This window comes from Sarcophilus harrisii, chromosome 1, assembly GCF_902635505.1.
Source record: "Sarcophilus harrisii chromosome 1, mSarHar1.11, whole genome shotgun sequence".
NCBI classification, from domain to species: domain Eukaryota; kingdom Metazoa; phylum Chordata; class Mammalia; order Dasyuromorphia; family Dasyuridae; genus Sarcophilus; species Sarcophilus harrisii.
In genome coordinates this window covers 71,493,747-71,511,954 of record NC_045426.1, presented here as the reverse complement: position 1 = coordinate 71,511,954, position 18,208 = coordinate 71,493,747, and the positions used below count along the sequence as shown (strand labels likewise).

At 35.4% G+C, this 18,208-nt stretch overlaps 1 protein-coding gene across 9 annotated transcripts in view; it reads right to left on the bottom strand.

Moving 5' to 3' along the window:
• The window catches only part of GRB10 (growth factor receptor bound protein 10), a 263,879-nt gene that overhangs the window by 11,996 nt on the left and 233,675 nt on the right, over window positions 1–18,208 (bottom strand). For all 9 annotated transcript variants that reach the window (XM_031957203.1, XM_031957205.1, XM_031957204.1 and 6 more), the window contains 6 exons: window positions 16,490–16,605; window positions 15,896–15,970; window positions 12,691–12,828; window positions 11,839–11,949; window positions 7,778–7,876; window positions 9–86 (listed from right to left, as the gene is read on the bottom strand). In XM_031957203.1, coding sequence (XP_031813063.1) covers window positions 9–86; window positions 7,778–7,876; window positions 11,839–11,949; window positions 12,691–12,828; window positions 15,896–15,970; window positions 16,490–16,605 — 617 coding nt within the window. The remainder of the gene's footprint in view (window positions 1–8; window positions 87–7,777; window positions 7,877–11,838; window positions 11,950–12,690; window positions 12,829–15,895; window positions 15,971–16,489; window positions 16,606–18,208) is intronic.

Genomic DNA, 18,208 nt, shown 5'->3' with positions numbered 1-18,208 from the left:
ACACTTACCACTGGAGTTGAAAAGTGGGAAAGCCAGGCTTTCCTCTGCTGTGGAATTCTGTAATTCTGATAAAGAAGCATGCCATACTAGAAAGAACAGAACAAGGTCAGTGATGTATTTTTTCAAACCAAAAGTCATCATACTGTCAAATTTCATTGTAATAAACAATAAGCAGTACGAGAGAACAGCTCTAAATAGTAGTTAAAAAGTTTCCTAGTTTCAAAGGATGGTTCTGTCAGAGGGTATAAATTCCAATTTAACTTCTTACACTTACTACTTGTAGAACCAAGGGCAAGTCACTTAATCTCTATCTCAGTTTCTTTCAATATTACTGAGTTGTTGACAAAAGGCTGGATGTTTAAAAAAAAAAAAAAAAAAAACCTCCTAAAAATTACAACTATCCGAAGTGGGGGCTGAGCTGTCTTGGAGGTAGTAAGAATTTCTCCCTCATTGGGATCAATTGTTTGATATTCTGTTGTAGAATATACAATTTTTGAAGGTACAATTCAACACAAGATGTCCATGAACATCTCTTTTGATTTTGAAGTCTGTGAATCTCAGTATTGATAAAGTCAGAGGTCTTGGAACAAAACCTGCATATATCCTCAACAATGGAATCCACAAGTGGTCTTCCAACTCTGGTCAAAGATGTTTGAAGAGGGGAAACTTATTCTACTTTAGGATAGTTCTAATTGTTAGGAAGTTCCCTCCCTCCCCTCCCCGCCAATATTAAATCTAAATCTGTTTCCTTGAAGCCTTTCCCCATTGTTCCTCATTCTGTCCTGTTGAGCAAAACAGAGAAAAAACCTAGTTTATCTTTCACAAGATGTCCCTTTAAATTCAGCCATCATGGCATCTGAATATTCTCCAGATTATACTCAGCTCCTTCAGCTGAAACTCAAATGAAATGAGTTTCTTCACTATCTCAATTGTCTTTCTTTCTAGAAGTTCATAAGATTATTAAGATCTTTATTTAAAAGTGGCCCCTAAAATTTACTACAATATTCTGGATATAATCAGACCATATATATCTCTGTAATTCTAAACACAATAATACTTCTCATTTTCATTTCAGATTGCATTAACTTTGGTGATTACCTTATATGATTAATTCTTTTTTCAGAATGATTTAGCTATGCTTCCATCATTCTGTACTTATGAAATTGATGTTTTGAAATGATAGAAGACCATTTCATGTTACTTTAACAACAATTACCCCAATTAGTTCTGTCCAGGATACTGACTCATGATAGTGTTAGATGGAGTGTTATCAGATGGGCAGTATAAGGGCTATAATGGTACCCATGAAATATTAAAAAACCTAAAGAGCATCCAATGTACTGGGTAAACTGTCCTAAGAGGAGTTTTAGAAGAATATGGAAAACAGCTGCATAAAATGAGGACCTGTGGCTACTTTGCCAAAGCTCCACAAGTAGAAAATGAAGAAGCCAGAGTCCCAAATCACTTCTTTTAACTGTAGGTGCCTTACATGGCTTGGGGCTAAAACCACTGTGCTGGGGTTCAAGAATATTATAATAACTTGATTTAGTACTTGACCAAAAAGTGAACTATTAAATATTCTTTGCCAATACAAAGCATTCATTAGGGATAAATTCATTTTTAAAAAATTCCTAATTTCCTCATGCTTTCAAAATTAACATACAACTAGCAAATAACTTTTTTTTCCTTCAATAGTATTTTATTTTTCCAAAAATATGTAAAGATAGTTTTCATCACTTGTTTTTGTTCTGTTTTGTTTGTGCTCTAAACTTTTTTCCCTTTTTCTCTTACCTCGCCTCTCTCCAAGACAGCAAGCAATTTGATATAGTTTAAATATATAGCAGATAATTAAGTCCCAAAATAGCCATGATTTACTGTTAATAGGTCTAGAAGATATAAGAGTTGTTCAGGTTTAGAAATTTAAAAACTGAGTTAGGAAATGTCAAGTAGAGCTTTGATAAATTAGATTAATTGTGATTCCTACTTTTAGACACCAGGGTCCCTAGGTTTGCAGTCATCATAATTAAATTGGATTAAAAGATGAATATTTCATTTCATTAAATACAGGCTCAGTCTTAAAACCAGATGAAAAAAAATAATATCCTAAATAAAAATTCATTAAATTCCTGGGGTAGGAAAATTTCCTTTTCACTTTTATAAAGGCCAAGAAATGAAAATCACTTTCTTATCTACAAAGACTACATTAGGCTAATTGATACTTTACTTGATTCCTACCTTTCTGAAGCTTCAGAGACCCTCTTCTTTTAGATTAACAAATTAACAGCTAATGCCATTAAAATGAAACATGTTTCTTTAAGTTTCTCTATTAAAATGCTGAGATAATAAGCAGTTATCTATAGCCTCCTTATCTAAGCCAAATCATGTAATAAAATTATTCATATTAAAAATCTACCAAGATACATAAGATCAGAACATGATGCCCTCATGTCTCCCACTATTGCTTCTCTCGATATCTGACTGCAACCTATTTTTTGATGGAATGAAAGAGCATTTGCTAAGTGTTTGTTATGGGCCAAATATTGTGAATACAGAGAAATAAGAGAGCCCCTGTTTCTAAGGAGGTCAAATTCTAATGAAGTCTTGATAGAAAGATTTGCTAGTCTTTAGAGTAGAGCAGCAAGGTCATGGCCATGTCTATAATCAATGATTGCTTGGAAAGGGGTAGTGGTTACAAGAGGGGCAGGGCTCTGAGCTACCTGTGGTGGGTATATAATTGTGACTATTCACTCAAGAGTGAAAGCCTGGAGCTTCAGGGTAACTGGATAAAGGGGGAAAGGATCAGATCAAGGAAGAAAAGATCTGGGCAAAGCTACAGAAAACACTAGAGCAGGGAGATAGTACCATAGGTTGCCTAATTTCTCATCTCCTTTTTAATTTGTTTAAATTTATTTTTATTTTCATGGTATCTTACTTTCCAATGACAAGTAAAGATGGTTTTCAACATTTCATTTCAACACTGTAAGATTTTTAGTTGTATTTTCCCCCTCCCTCCTTTATTTCCCCCTTTTCCAAGACCACCTTGCAAGCTAAAATAGATTACACATGCACAATCAATTTTTACTATATTCCCGCATGAGTCATAATGGGAAAGAAAACTATAACAAAGAGAAAAACCACAAGAAAACAATAACAAAAGCCACCACCAACAAAAGAAGTGAAAATGATATATACTGCAATCCACATTCAGTCTCCATATTTTTCTCCCTGGATGTGGCTAACATTTTCTAACCCAAGTCTGTTTGAATTTTCTTGGATCATTGCTAAGAGCTAAGTTTATCATGGTCAATCATTACATAATTTTGCTGTTTCTGTGTACAATGTTCTGGTTCTGCTTACTTCATTCAGCATCAGTTCATGATAGTTTCTGAAATCAACCTGTTCATCATTTCTTATAGAACAATAATATTCCTTTACATTCATTTATCAGGTTGCTTTATTTTTATTCCCCTTCACATACACATTCTAACTTTACCACATAATTAATACAGGCCTTGTTGCCCATTAGTATGATAGTCAGGTTTCATCATTTATTATCAGTAGAAGATGTAAAAACTTTACTAATGGAAGGCTAAATTTTTTCCACATTATTAGTGAACTTTAAATATGAATTTAACTTTTGTACCCATAAACTTTGATAAGTTAAAATGTAGTCAGAACTTCATAATTGACAGATGACAAATATACTTTCACCTTTCTCATGTAACTTTTATTACAAATGGTTCTGGTTATTTGTGACTGACCTAGTCCAGAGTTCTTTCCTAAAGCCTCTTCATAACAGGGCAATAACCCTAAGTTTTTGGTTGTAGTGGCAGGTATGCTCAAGTTAAAAAGGCTTTGAATAGGCATCCCAATGGATGATGTGTTTATTGCCGTAAGGCCAGATAAAAGTTAATTCTGCATAAACTTGATTTAAACTTTTGAAAATTTTATTCTTTTATTTTTTTTGCCATGCTAATGGATGGGTTAAAGATTATCTATAGTTGAAAACTATCTTTGCATGTATTTGGAAAAAGAAAAGGCCATTCAGAAATTAAACAAAAATAAAAGTCAACAAAAATATTAAAAAAAGATCTATTAGAGAATAAAATAGAGTAGAAAAAGCATTTATATAATAATGCCTACTAATATACAAGATACTGTGGTCAGAGATTTTATCTCATTTGGCAAGGAGAGTGGGTTTGCAAGGATACCTACAATAACTAAATAAATCTTCTGAAGCACTAAAAATATTTTTATATACATCCTCATTAGACTATAAGCTGCTAGAAGGCCAGAACTAAACCTTATTTAAATGTTGAACCTCACTGAGCATGGCAGTATAGGTCTATAATTTCTGATATTGGAAGAATAGGGCTGATGGATCACTTGAGCTTGGAAATTCTGAGTAACAGTAAAGCTAAAGATGATTCAGGTCCATGTAAGTATCATGCCAAATACAGTGAACCTCCAAGAATTTGGCGGGGGGGGGGGAGAGGAATCATCAGGCTGCCAAATGGAGCAAATGAAAACTTCCATGTGGCTCAGCAGTGAGACAGCTCACGAGTGGTCACTGCACTTCTAGCTTTGGCAAAATAGGAAGACAAAGTCTGGAAGCAAATGAACAAATTTAAAATAAAGATCATAGAGCAAAATGCATGGCACACAATAGATACTGAAGGATAATTATATATTGAATTAAATGGAATTTTTTCATCAGATACACAGTGTAAGATGACCAATGACTTTCTGTGCTTTCTCACCTCCAGTGTTTAGCCCAGATCATGACACATAATAAATGCTTAATAAATACCCATTGCCTGAAGATGTTAAATAAATCACCTGATTTAAGTCCATTTGATATATGTGTCCTACTAGTTAGTAGTAACTGCTCTAAAGTTGTAGAAATTGAATGACTTGGAAGCACTTTTAAAATAGGGTATTGCTGTGAAACTAAGAGAGTAACACAGAAACAACATTAAAATTCATATTTCTTTCTATGATAGTCTTTCGAGGAAAAGAAAAAGGAAGATTAGAGTCATATGGAGAAAGGGATTTAAAATGAACTTTTGACTTGAGAACTCTGATCAACATAATAGCCAACCACAATACTTGAGAACCAATGAAGGTTACTCACCTTCTAATAGAAAGCAGTGGTTGAAAGGTGCAAAATGAGACATTTTGGGATAGGTAATGTGGGAATTTCTTTTGCTTGACAATGTATATTTGTAACAAGGGTTATATTTTTATTTTCTATGTTTTTAGCAGGGAGGTAGAAAGTAAACATTTAACACAAATAATTTAAAAATAAAAATATAATTTTATTCTAAGATTTTCTAATCTGTCTATGTCTCACTATATCTCATTAAGAGAAGAAATATTTTCTCTATATAAAGTCTCTCTTTTGCACCACTACATCCTACTCCTTGTTTTTAACCTGGTTAAAATAGCACAGAGTCCTCTAAACTAAATTTCTATTATCCTTGCTTAGCTTAACAATGAGTTAAATTTAAAAAGCATGTTTTTCCACTGGGTTAAAAATTTGAAAAGGCTGTAATCTCATCAACACTGCTCAGGACAGGGGTAAGAAGAGAGCCAGTTAGCATTTATTTCTCCTCCCCTCCCATAGCAGGTTCATCTGCCTTTTCCTCTCATGTCTTCTGGCTGCCCGAGGCTGGAGGTATGGGGCTGTCAGTTCCTTGATGCACCTCCAACCCTGAAGGGAAATGTTAGTGAATGACTGATTTTGTACCAAAGTCCTGCCCTGGTCCCAAGGTTGTCAAAGTCCAAACCTGAATTCTGAAAGGGAAGGCATTTCTAAATGTCATTCACTTGCCAATCAAATTTCTCTCTCTTTCTATTTGTTTCTTTCAGAAAAATAGAATCAGGGAGTTATAGGAAGACCCACTAGGATATACTATTTGCTGCTGTTCTTTATTAACTGGAATAAATACTTTAAAGATTAATAAATATTTTTGATGCCTATTAGGAGGACCCAGATTCTACTATAAATTCTTTTCTGATTTAGAATGAAAAAAATATTAAGGAGTAAAGGCTAAAATAAGCTAAAAGGGATGCAAGCCACAATCAAGTCTAACATGCGTCCTGCAATATGGGGAAACAAGTTTTTGAAAGAGGAAGAGATTTGTTAAGTGTCACAATTCACAGGATCAACGATTTTGAGCTCGAATTGCTCAGAGATCTTCAACTTAGTAGTTGAGTTCTTTCCATTGAACCACATATAAAAATAATTTTAGATTTTTTTAAATAAAGATTTTTTTTTCTTAGAATAAAATAGAACTGTTAATGTGGAAAGAGAAATATAAAACTTCCCTAAGTAGCAAACTTCTTTCTGATGTATTTTCCTTGGCAAATTTTTAATTTTACCTTGGTTTAATACGGTTTTAAATTCTATTACTTAATATTATGACTTCTACAATTTTCCTATTAGCTGCACTGTGATATATAGACCCCATCTGGAGTGAAAAGACGCAAGTCAAGATCCCAGTTCTGCCATTTACTACTTGTGTGACATCAATGAGTATCTACTTGAGGTACTACTTAAGTCAAAATCAAAGGAGATAAAAGTATAAAGAACCTTGCAAAGAGAAAAGCCTCTTTTAAATTTGAACATTTTAATGATTTATTTACAGAAAGACAGACTAGGACAGTAGTTAGAGTATTGGACCTGGCTTCAAGAGACCCGAGTTTGAAAACATTTATTAGCTATGTGCCCAAGGACCAGCCATCTAACATCTTTGAGAGAATATTTTATAGTACTTGTTTAACATCATTTTCATGAGGCTCAAATAAAATAACACATGTAAAGTGTTTTAGGAACACTAAAATCCTCTATAATAACAACCAACTATTATCATAATTAAAGAGCCCTCTTAGTTCTGAGGAAATCTGCTAAGACTGTATTTCTAAAGGATATAGGACTTTTTCTAGTTCTAACTCTTTCCTAAATACAAGATATCCAATAATACAGGATGCCTATTTAATCCCAAATCAATTGTCATATTTTTTGCCAATTCTGTCTTAATAGTTTCCCATTATGTTTTTCTTTATCTAATCACCAATTGTCTATTAGAAATTTTTATCTTGTTGTCTTGTAACTATCTCAAATTCAAAACGTTGACAATAAAGCTCAATATCTTCCTCTAAAGCCCATTCCCTTCTTTGCCATTTCCCAGTTGCTGTTAAGACCACCACCATATTTTCAATCGACACTTGGATTCCCATCAACCTTGAGTGTCATCTTTGAGTCTTCATTCTCCCATCAGTTGTCAAACATTGTCATTTCTAACTCTATACCTCTCTTGCTTATGGTCCCCTTTCCTCTCCTTTCACAATTACCATCTTAGTAGCTCAGGTCCTCATCATCTCTGGCCTGCAATACAGTACCTAAGTGATTCCTTCAAGTCCACTTTAATCCACCTTTAAGCTACCAAAATGAACTCATACATGTCTGAGCTTTAGGTGATATATTCTTGATGGTCTCCAAAGAGAAGTGCAAACCAGGGGTTCTTAAACTTTTCCTACTCATGACCCCTTTTCATCTGAGAATTTTTTATGTGGCCCCTGGGTATATAAATATAAAAGTATTCAAATAAAACATTTACTAATAATAAATTTCTCTCTCTCTCTCACCAACAGTGTGAAGGTACAATAAATCCTATCTTCTATCAATCAATAAACATTTATTAAGTGCCTATTATGTTCCAGGCCTATGTTAAGCATTGTATAGTGTCTGGCTATTAAATGAGAAATAAAATACCTTGAGGAGCCTAAATGCCGTCATCCAACACGTTCTGCTCTGTTCATCTTCAGCACACAATAACCTCAGGTCTTTTGTCTCATTCCTTACTTTGTTTGGCTACAAGAGGATAAATGATCAACAGTTAGTATAACTATGAAAATGAGTAGTAGAAGATATTATAAAAAATAAAAACAACAATTAAAGAAATTAAAAATGACAAATTAGGAAAATTGTAGGAAATTGTAGGACAACAAATGTAGGAAAAATGAAAAAATAGCACCAGCATATTTAAATTGATACCTATATATTCTCTGTAAGGGATTTGGCAAATTATCACTCTTGGTAAGAAGGGTCAAAATGGAAAAATATATCTTACAAGTGGGATTATATGCTCTAGAATACGGTCAGGAAAAAACTAGATGAAAGGATTTGATGCCAAAGGTATATCAGGTGTGGGAGAATGTCCTAGGTGAACTGTGGAAAGCATGGGTAGGAAATAATGACCTGTCCAGGTACCACTGGCCAAAGTCTTTCTAGCAGTTTTAGGAGGGGGAATTTAAGTGTGTAACTACAATATATCAGAATGGTCTTTGCTACCAAGGAGAGTTTGCTATGGTAGGCACTTGATGTTTAAGAAGAATGATTTTTTATAATGATGAATGATGATTGCTGCAGTGAGTACTGTGTAGGTATTAATTCACTAATAACCTATTAATGAAGATCCAAAATAATGAGATCACAGAAGTGTTGGAAGAGTCTTCAGAGCCATTTAGTTCAACCCACAAGTAAAAGAAAATCCCTTCTGCAATATGTGAACAAGATGTCATTCAGCCTTTCCTTGAATTCCTCAAATAGTGAGAAATCTATTACGTCCCTAATATAGCTCATTCAATTCAAACAGCTTTAAATGTTAGGAAATATTCCAACGTCATGCTTGGTTTTCTGAATTTCATGGCAAATGGTAGAAATAATAGAGGCGGCACAGGAGTGAGAGCCAAGATATAGCATAGGATACTGTCCCTGCTAATTCTACATTCAAGTAGACAAACTATGACTTCCTACCAGTAGACTAGACATACACAAATATAATTATTTGAAGATGGCTCCTAAACCAGAAAAAGCCACATGAGGTCAAGTTCTTACATTTCACAGTGAATAATGATCAAAGTAAATTACTCCACAGGAGTAGGGTCTTCTCTCTGTTGGACCCAATTCACAGAACAAGGGACCTCAGCCATCACCTAGTCCAACCCATCCCTGAAAATATTTCTGTTTCCAATGATGCTTTGCTTGAAGACCTTCATAAGGGGATCCCGTTACCTCCTGGGGCACTCCATTCCACTCTGGTAGAGCTGTCATTGTTTGGAATCACTTCCTAAAATTAAGCTTAAATTTGTCTTTGCTTCTACTTGTGCTCTTAAATGCTTCTTCCACAGAAAAGCCCATCAAGCATCTGAAGAGAATCTTCTCTGTTAGAAGGGAAACATTCCCAACTTCTACAAGTGATTCTTCCATGGCACATCACTGAGGCTCAAGCTTAAGAGGACAATACCTCCCATAGGGCTACTTGCCCCTGGATTGTGCCAAGAACAACTTTGTGCCCAGGAGAGCTGCCACTCAGGGAATCTCCATAAGGCTATTTAAGGTTTAACAGGCCCCTCTTCCAAGGCCTCAAATCTATTCCCTGGAAAAATAAAGTGTGGTCAAACAACCAAGAGTTTACCTGAACAACAAGGAAAATGGATGTGTGTGTGTGTGTGTGTGTGTGTGTGTGTGTGTGTGTGTGAGAGAGACAGAGAGGGAAGAGGAGAGGAAAGAGGGGAGAGAGAGAGAGACAGAGACAGAGAGAGGAGAGAAGACAGACAGACAGAAACAAAGAAAAAGAGACAGCAGAGAGATAGAGGCAGAAACTGAGAGAGACAGAAGAAAGAGGGAGAGAGAAAGAGAGAGAGAGAGAGAGAGAGGAGAAAGAGAGAGACAGACAGACAGAAAGAGGAGAGAGAGAGAGAGACAAGACAGACAGAAACAAAGAAAAAGAGACAGACAGCAGAGAGATAGAGATAGAAATAAAGAGACAGGGACTGAGAGAGAAAGAGAAGAGAGAGAGAGAGAGAGAGAGAGAGAGAGAAAGAGAGAGAGAGAGAGAGAAGGAGGGAGGGAGGGAGATTTGGAAAAGCCTTGTGTGTGATCAGGCAGCAGAAACAAAGCAAGACAAAATGGAATAGGAGGAATCTCAAACTCAGCTAATATAATGAAAATGTATGAACCCCCTGCTCATGGAAGGATGACATGCTGGCTTCCTGTGCACTGCAGGGAACCATCTTTGCAACAAGAATTCTACTTGGGATGAGACTACCCGGACACACACATTTAACTGCGAGGAGTTCCCGGACCCAGAGTTTAGCACCCCTATTTCCTTATTAGCTCCGTTGCTGTTGAATGACTCTGGGACCTTATTTGAGGTTTTCTTGGAAAAGACACCAGAACAGTTTGCGACTTCTTCCTGTAGCTCATTTTAGAGATGAGAAAACTGAGGGAAAAGGGGGTTAAGTGACTTGCCCACATAGCTGCAGCCAGGGCACCCAGCTACTAAGTAAGTGCCTGAGGCCGGATCTGCATGCAGGAAGATGAGTCTGGCACTCCATGCACTGCTGAGCACCTAGCTGCCCCCATTAGACTTAAGATACATTTTACATGTAAAATCCATGTTACAGACAAAGTACACTGCTCCCTTTCAACCAGTTAACTTTAGAAAAAAAACATAAAACACAAACTAAAATGACATAAAATATTTCATAAGAGATTCAATAAAGACTAAATCAATGTCAGGGGCTACAGTGCTTGAGCTAGCTTCCAAGTAAGCATTAGAAATAACTTCCACTTTTCACATTTGGGTCTTCCAAAGGGAAGGATGCATAGTAACTTTGTTTGGACTGCTTATCATGCTTCAGATAAGACAAGCCATATTGTTGGAGTCGTGTCAAGACCTACTTGTTAGAGACGGCCACAAATTAGGTTTGCCAACATTCTGTTAAGATATTTGTATTATGCTTACTACATAAACGTATTTCTGCTTAGAATGTTTGAATACATTGTGACAATAACATTTCAAACTGCCAGTGAGATTTTTCCCCTGTTAGTGCCCACTGTAAATATCACACATGCAAAGTTTAATTATCTACAACTTATTTTCTAGATCAGAGTTCTTAACCCTTTTTTGTATCATGAACCCCTTCTGATGGTCTGGGGACCTTTTCTCTGAATAATGTTTTTAAATGAATAAAAGAAAATAAACAAGATCACAAAAGGAATGAATTATGTTGAATTATGCTGATCAAAATATTTAAAAAAACAAAACAAAAGTTCACAGACCTAACATTAGGAAGTCCTACTCTAAGATGCTCAATAAAGGTTGCTGAACATTGATGTGTGTGTTATGAAGATAACCTTTATCTGAAGCTGAATATTACACGTAATTAAAAGATTAAAGAAAAAAGATATTTAAATGAAAGAAAACAGCTCCATTTAAACAGATAAGGGAACTACCTGAGTTGAATAATACTGGCCAATCTATGTTGGTGCAGGGAACCTCAAGAATCCTTCAACACAGAAGCCAATAAAAAGAAAGAACCTGATTTCTCCTAAAGAAGGAATTTTCTTTTTCTTATAAGAACTATATATGCAAGGTCAGGCACATTCAAGACTGAAGGTTTTCCTTTTATGAAACAATCCCATTAGCTAAGTAGCATGAAACCTGCTAACAAGGGGCCTATCCAATATAAGAAGAAATCTAAGCCTAGGAATGAAAGAATGTTCACAAAAAAATCCAATACAAAACAAAATAAATCCACCCAATTGAATTTCTAATAAACTGGTTCATGTTTTCTTGAACAGTAAAAACAGTGTTAAATACACATTTCATGAAATGTATGAAAACTTCCACATTATCTTCTTCTATTACATATTCGTTTCAAAATATAATATGTTTAAATCTATCCAGATGAAAATATCAAATATTCCATTTCTATGTCTAAAAGGCCAGATAGTTTCTAGAGGTATCAACTGTTGAAGAACATTACCTTGATACAAAACCCATAGTCTGTAGGGGCGTTATACTGCTTCTTGCCTGCTATCAGAGAAAAGATATTGCTGTCATCCAGGTCAGCCAACAACTGCAAATGTCTTGGCTCCTGCGAAAAATGATTGCCATCGTTAAAAATATTTTTTTCATTTCTGCTCCAACAGAGGGCAGTATATGTACACTGAAATGACATTTTTGATTCCTTTCAAGTTGCAGAGGACATAGGAAAAATACTGTATTTTTAGGAGACACTTTTTAATATGCACTAAATAAAATTTTTAATTTCCCCAGTGTAAGGTATAGTTTAGTCCACATTTAATATGTAGCCCTGCAAAAGCAAGTTTCCTCAACTCTGAGCTAAATATGTAGAACAACACACAGAATAAACATTTAAGAAAGATTCTATTAAGGCAAGCTCTCCTACTTAAAGAGGGCAGGAACTATCAAATATGTAGGCCAGGAGTGAATTATTATTTAAAGTTTCTGTCATTATTGTTATTAACTAAATAATAATACCCCACACATTTATCTGGCACTTTCAGATTGATAAGGAGATTTCACAGGATCGAAGATTTAGAATTAGAAGGGACCTCAGAGGTCATTAAGGGGTAACCTCCTTATTTTTAAGACTATTAAGTGCCTTGCCTAAGGCCACAAAACTAGTAAAGTAACTGTGCCAGGCTTTATTTCACCAACTTTCACAATGGAGTGTGCACTAAAATCTGCTTTCTGGACATTTCACTTCAAAGAAACAGAAGACAAAAATTTTAAACAAAGCAGAAAGTTCAAACTGGACATTCATAATCTGGAATGTGTTAGTATCTGACTGAATGTTTTAAACATAACTTACCTTTGAAGTTCCTTTTGTGGAGCAATAAAGTCCTGATCTTCGCAAATACACATATAATTTTTTCCAGGACTTCCTGCCTAGCTCTTTCACATGTAAAAAACCTTGAATTTCAGGACAACTGCTGGAGTTTAAAAAATTCTGTTGTAGACAAAATTAAATAAGAAGATTAGCAGACATTCATATGAGATGAAAATTAACAGAGAAGTAAAACTTGGGAAATTCAACTAACAATACATACTTAAGATAGTTTAATTCGGCTTTATTTTTCAAATGATCTTTTCAAATTTTTTTTTTTACTTGAAGGACAAAAAACAAGCCTAAATTCACTCTGGATATTATACAGTGTACATGAATACATTTTTAATAAATAGTAATAGGAAATATCTGTGAAATGATAAATTCTCCCAAAAACAAAGTAGAGTTTCTACCAAAATCCTATTCTGTGTATGTCATAGAGATGACTCTTGGTTCTAGAAGACCATTAATTATGGCAGAGCTTACCAAAATAGAAAGGCTTTGAATACAGACCCTGTGATGGACTGTAAGCCATTTGTCCAATGACCTAACTAGGTTTGGAGAGGCTCATTAATTAACAACTTAGCTTGCAGAGTGGCAAAAATTTTCAACCATGGAAAATCTCTCTCTCTCTCTCTCTTTTTTTTTTTTTTAAAGATTAATAAAAGAGGTTTATTATTGAGTTTAGAAGTAGGAGATAGGTGAAGGTAGAGATAAGGAGGGCACTGGACAGAGGGTCCAGTGGACAGAGGTCCTCACATGGCGACCATGTTTGGAATCTTTGCCAACCATGGAAAATCTCAAAGACAAACTACTAAGTAACAGAGGCTTCATTTTTGACTCTGTACATCTCCCAGTGCACAACATATTAATAAACAGTTGTTAACTGACTGATTAGGATCTGTGTTAATAATGAGAGTACACACATTGAACAAATTATCAATTCTTGAAGTACTAAGCAAAATCATTTAGAATACTGTCCTCACATTCCCTACATTTTGGTAAAATCATATATAATAATCAGAAATGTAGGGCTAGGAGGACCTAGAAGACCTGATGACTATTCAATTAGTCAGTAGTGATAGGTTTTCAGAACTATGGGCAACACTCAATAAAACCATGTTTCTTTAATTTCTGTATTCTAAATTTAATTGAAATCTGATAAATATTATGTTGGTATGACTGGTCTATTTGATTTTCTGTGATGGATTTTGCCCGTTTTAAATATCTTACTGACATAATCGCCATTTCTGTTTATTCATTTCCTACTAGCAGCTTGTAACTCAACAAGACTGGGAAAGACCTTTTGACTCAAACCACTTAATTATCTCCTTCACAACGGGAAAGATGTGAAGCAGAAAAAGAAAAAGCCTATAGAGAGTACTGTTTTATTCCCGCCGGAGAAATGATACTATTCAGTTAAGACATGAAGTGGGAATCAGGGAGGGGTTTGAATGAGAAAGCCAGACAGATTTCTAGTTTCTTCTGTGTTAGGTCTTCACAATATGCCATAATTATTTAGTTTGAGTGCTTGAGCTCTTAGGAAATCAGGCACACCCTGTACAAATCAAAGAACAAAGTCAAACCTTATGATTAAAAAAAAATTCTTCATGCAACCACTCCTTTCTATCAGCCATGAGAACTAAGAGCTGGCCACACTTTAAGAAACAAACAAATGCTGTAGAATTTGGGGCTGTCAGATGACCCAATGAAAGCCCTGATGCTGAAGTTTTGCAGACTGTGGAACTGAATACAGTAACCAAAGCAGAAATCTCAGTCAGAAATCAAAATCTGAAAGTGCCAAACTCTTGACTATTGTTCCTTTTGGTCCCTGTCATCTCTGCAAACTTTATATCACATCAGCAAATTTGGAAGTTATTTTTTATATATAAACTTTTTATTAATTTCCTTCTCCTCCCCCTTTCCCAAAAAATTAATATATAGAAAAGAAAAATATAGAGACAGAAAATATAGAAAAATAAGGATATGTTTTACTTAAAGAAATAGGGACAAGACTTGTGGTTTCGTTGGTATGAGGAATTCCCTACTGAGGGGACATCCTGTGTCAGTGCAAATCCTCGCCACCTCTGCAACTTAAAACCTCAGAAGCTGTAGGGAACACTATGAAATTATCTGAGTTGCCCACTGTCACACAGCCAGAACGAGAGAAGACCCAGGTCTTCCTTGATGGCTCCCACAGTGCCTCTAACGATAATGATTTCTACACTACAGCATGGCGTATGAAGAGTTTTCCTTGCAACAAGCCAGTAAAGGAGGCACTGCAAATATTATTAATATATTTTATAGACTAGGAATTCTTAACTTTTTATTTTTGTCTTATCATGGATGTCCCTGGCCTTCTGCTAAATCGTACAGTCCCATTCTCAGAACAGTAACTTAAAGGAAACCAACTATATTGAAATACAATTGTCAAAATATATTTTTAAATTCAAATTCAGAGAGGGGCTACTTCTCCAAGACCACAGACTCCGAGGGCTTCCAAACTCCTTGTCCATCACTTTTCTTTTCACCAAATTACCTATAATGAAACCTTAGCTAGAAGGGGACCTGAGAAAATGGACTTAACTTTTTCTGAGAATAGGTTTTTCACAAAGTATTAAGGCTTCCAAAGAATATTTATTGGGATTTGTTGTTGAAGAGCTATTTCAGTCATGTATGACAAACTACCAAAAACAGAGCTTTATTCTTGCCAGTTAAAAATCTAGCTTGTCTTAGGGTGAGTTCTAGATCTTTTCCACAGAGATTTTAAAAGGCTCTGACAAGAAACTAGCTTCCTATTCTTCATCTGACCACTGACTACTTGCTTGGTAGGGGCCTGGGGTCAATGTAAACAGTATGAAAACAAATGCCCATCTGTTTTTGATTGCCTTCCCATTTTGGCCCACTCCAGAGATCAAATGACTTGCACTTCTTTTCAGAGTCAAAGTAAGTTTATGCTATTTTCTAACTGATCATTTAAGTTAGAAAAATTCTAGGCACATGAAGATTTCCCAAGTGAGCATTTATTCTTGGTTACCATAAACCAAACTTGGGGATGAGGCAGTGACATGGATAAGGAAGCAGCCACTTCAGAGTTATTCATAATTACACAATTACAGCTCCTCAGGGTTAACATCCCACCCACCCCCTTAATAAACAGCACTTCAGCAGAAGTATATTTCTGTAGTACCTGCAAAAGCTGAGTTTGGGGAATACTGCCATTTGATTGCTGACACCAAGCCACCATCTGTTCTGGGAAGAAATTCTAGGAAAACAGGAACAAAACCAAACAGAGGAAAAGTTAGTCTTTTCTTCCACTTTAAGAGCATGTCAATCACATGTGCTGATGATAAACATTTTGATTTCAAGTGCCTCAAGAGTTTCTATACTTTTCCCATACCCAAACCCCTATCTTTTTCAATGCATATATTTTATAAACAGATTCTAAATACTACAGAACTCAAATTTTTTAAATGCCAAATCTAGATTTGGAATTTCCACGAAAATATGATTTTCATTCTGTTAATCTCTCATTTTGCATGTTATAAATATGTGTATGAAAGATCTGCATTATAAAACATCAAATTACATATAATCACATGGTTCTAAAGTTAATCAAAGCCTTTATGCATTATAAATTAAACAGTAGTAAAAATCTGCCACTCATTTGGAAAAGCACTGTGTCATAGGTTATTCAAAAATCTCAAGTTTTAGGTCACAAAAATCACCATGGGGTCAGAAACAAAGTCTTACTCTAGGTTCTATAAACATTACAAGGACTTACCACAGGATTTTTGAAAAACTCATATTTTGCATAATTCTTCCTGAATAAAAATTTACTTTCACCTCCCATTGTGCTTTCCACTTGAACCACCAGCTCATGATCTTCTAAGCACCGTTCTGTAAAGTAAAAGGGAGGGTTTTAATTTTTTTCTCAAATCTTTATTTACTTGTTTGAAATAGAATATGAGAAAATGTTTTAATGGCTGAATAAAGTGCATTATTAAAATGGTGCATCCTTATTAATCCAGCAAATAACGACTTTGATATTTGGAAGAAATATCTGCAGAACAAAATTAGACTCATTTGTAGGGAGAATAAAAAGGAAATATGTCAGGGGAAGAGGATGAAAGAAAGAAAAAAGACTGAAAGATGAAAGAGATTTTATGCTTTTGGCTAAAGAAGGCACATGAAGAGCATCTAGTTTGCTGAGGAACGCACTAGGGGTGAAAGAAATGATGGTAAAAGGAAGACCAGATCACTCATTATCTCCTTGAAGAGTCATTAGAGCACCTGACTTCCCAGTCAGCGCACCTCTAACTCAGCATCTACTAATGTGGAACTTGTTTGGAAATGTTTCAAACACAAGCTTTGCCCTGGAGGCTGCTGGGATGGCTGCTACAAGAGCATATAAGCCCTTAAAAACATGTAGAGTGATGAAAACAAAATCAGATTTTAAATTAATCATTACAGGTAGTCGCTTGTTTCAGATATAAGTGGAAAATTATTTATGGGAGGAATGAGGAATTTGCCTGGTAAATGTATTCCCAAAATAAGACGTGGGAATGGATGATTTAAAACACAGACACCTAGAAATAAACGGGACAGGACACATTAAGGGCCACTGGGAAGTAATGAAGGTAGAACCTACTTTAGTTGTTGGAGAAACGGGTTGCTTGATGTGTATGACTTTTGATATAAGGAAGAGTGCTGAGAACTTGAATAATGAAAATGTTCAAATTTATTCTGTGAAATAATGGCTTAAAGTTTCTAAAAGAACAGACTTTGGGGCCCCTTCCCTAAGCATAAGCAGGAACAGACTTTTGTTTCAGGTAAAACCTCATGACTGAGGTGAGGGAGAAAAGATACAAAGCAATTCCGAATTAAAGCAGTATCAACTCAGCAATAACAGCTGTTCCACCTCAAAGATCTTATTCATAGCAGTCCCCAAAATCATCTGACTGGAATGTCTGAGAGTTATTTCTCAAGGGCCAAAAGCTCTTTTTCCTATTTCTGATGCCTGGTCTCCTTATAATGATTTGAAAGAGATCTTTAGCTGAGAATAGAATTTTCCCCCATCAAGTGCCTGCCCCTTGTAAATCAGAATTGGCCACAACTAGCAACTGCTCCCCCTACCCCAAGTTAGCTGATTTGTCATGGGGTTTGGTGTTGATATTACAAGAAAGTTACTCCTTTGTGTTACTCTTTCAGACCTGGCAAATATTAAGTCCCCTAAGACACGCTGGCTTTTTCCTATGGAGAGGAATTTCTCCTGATGCTAGTGAGCAAAGCAACTGAGAATTCTAGGATAAAATGATATGTGCATAGTCCTTTGCAAATTTTAAAGCGTTATAAAAATGCTACTTATACTTGTTGTTTTAAATCGTTATTATTGTCATGATTATCATGAAGATCTACAACTAATGTGGGAATTATACTAGATCATCCAACATGTGGCACTTATTTATTCCTCCCCCTTATTTTCTTGCCCTCTACCAGTAAT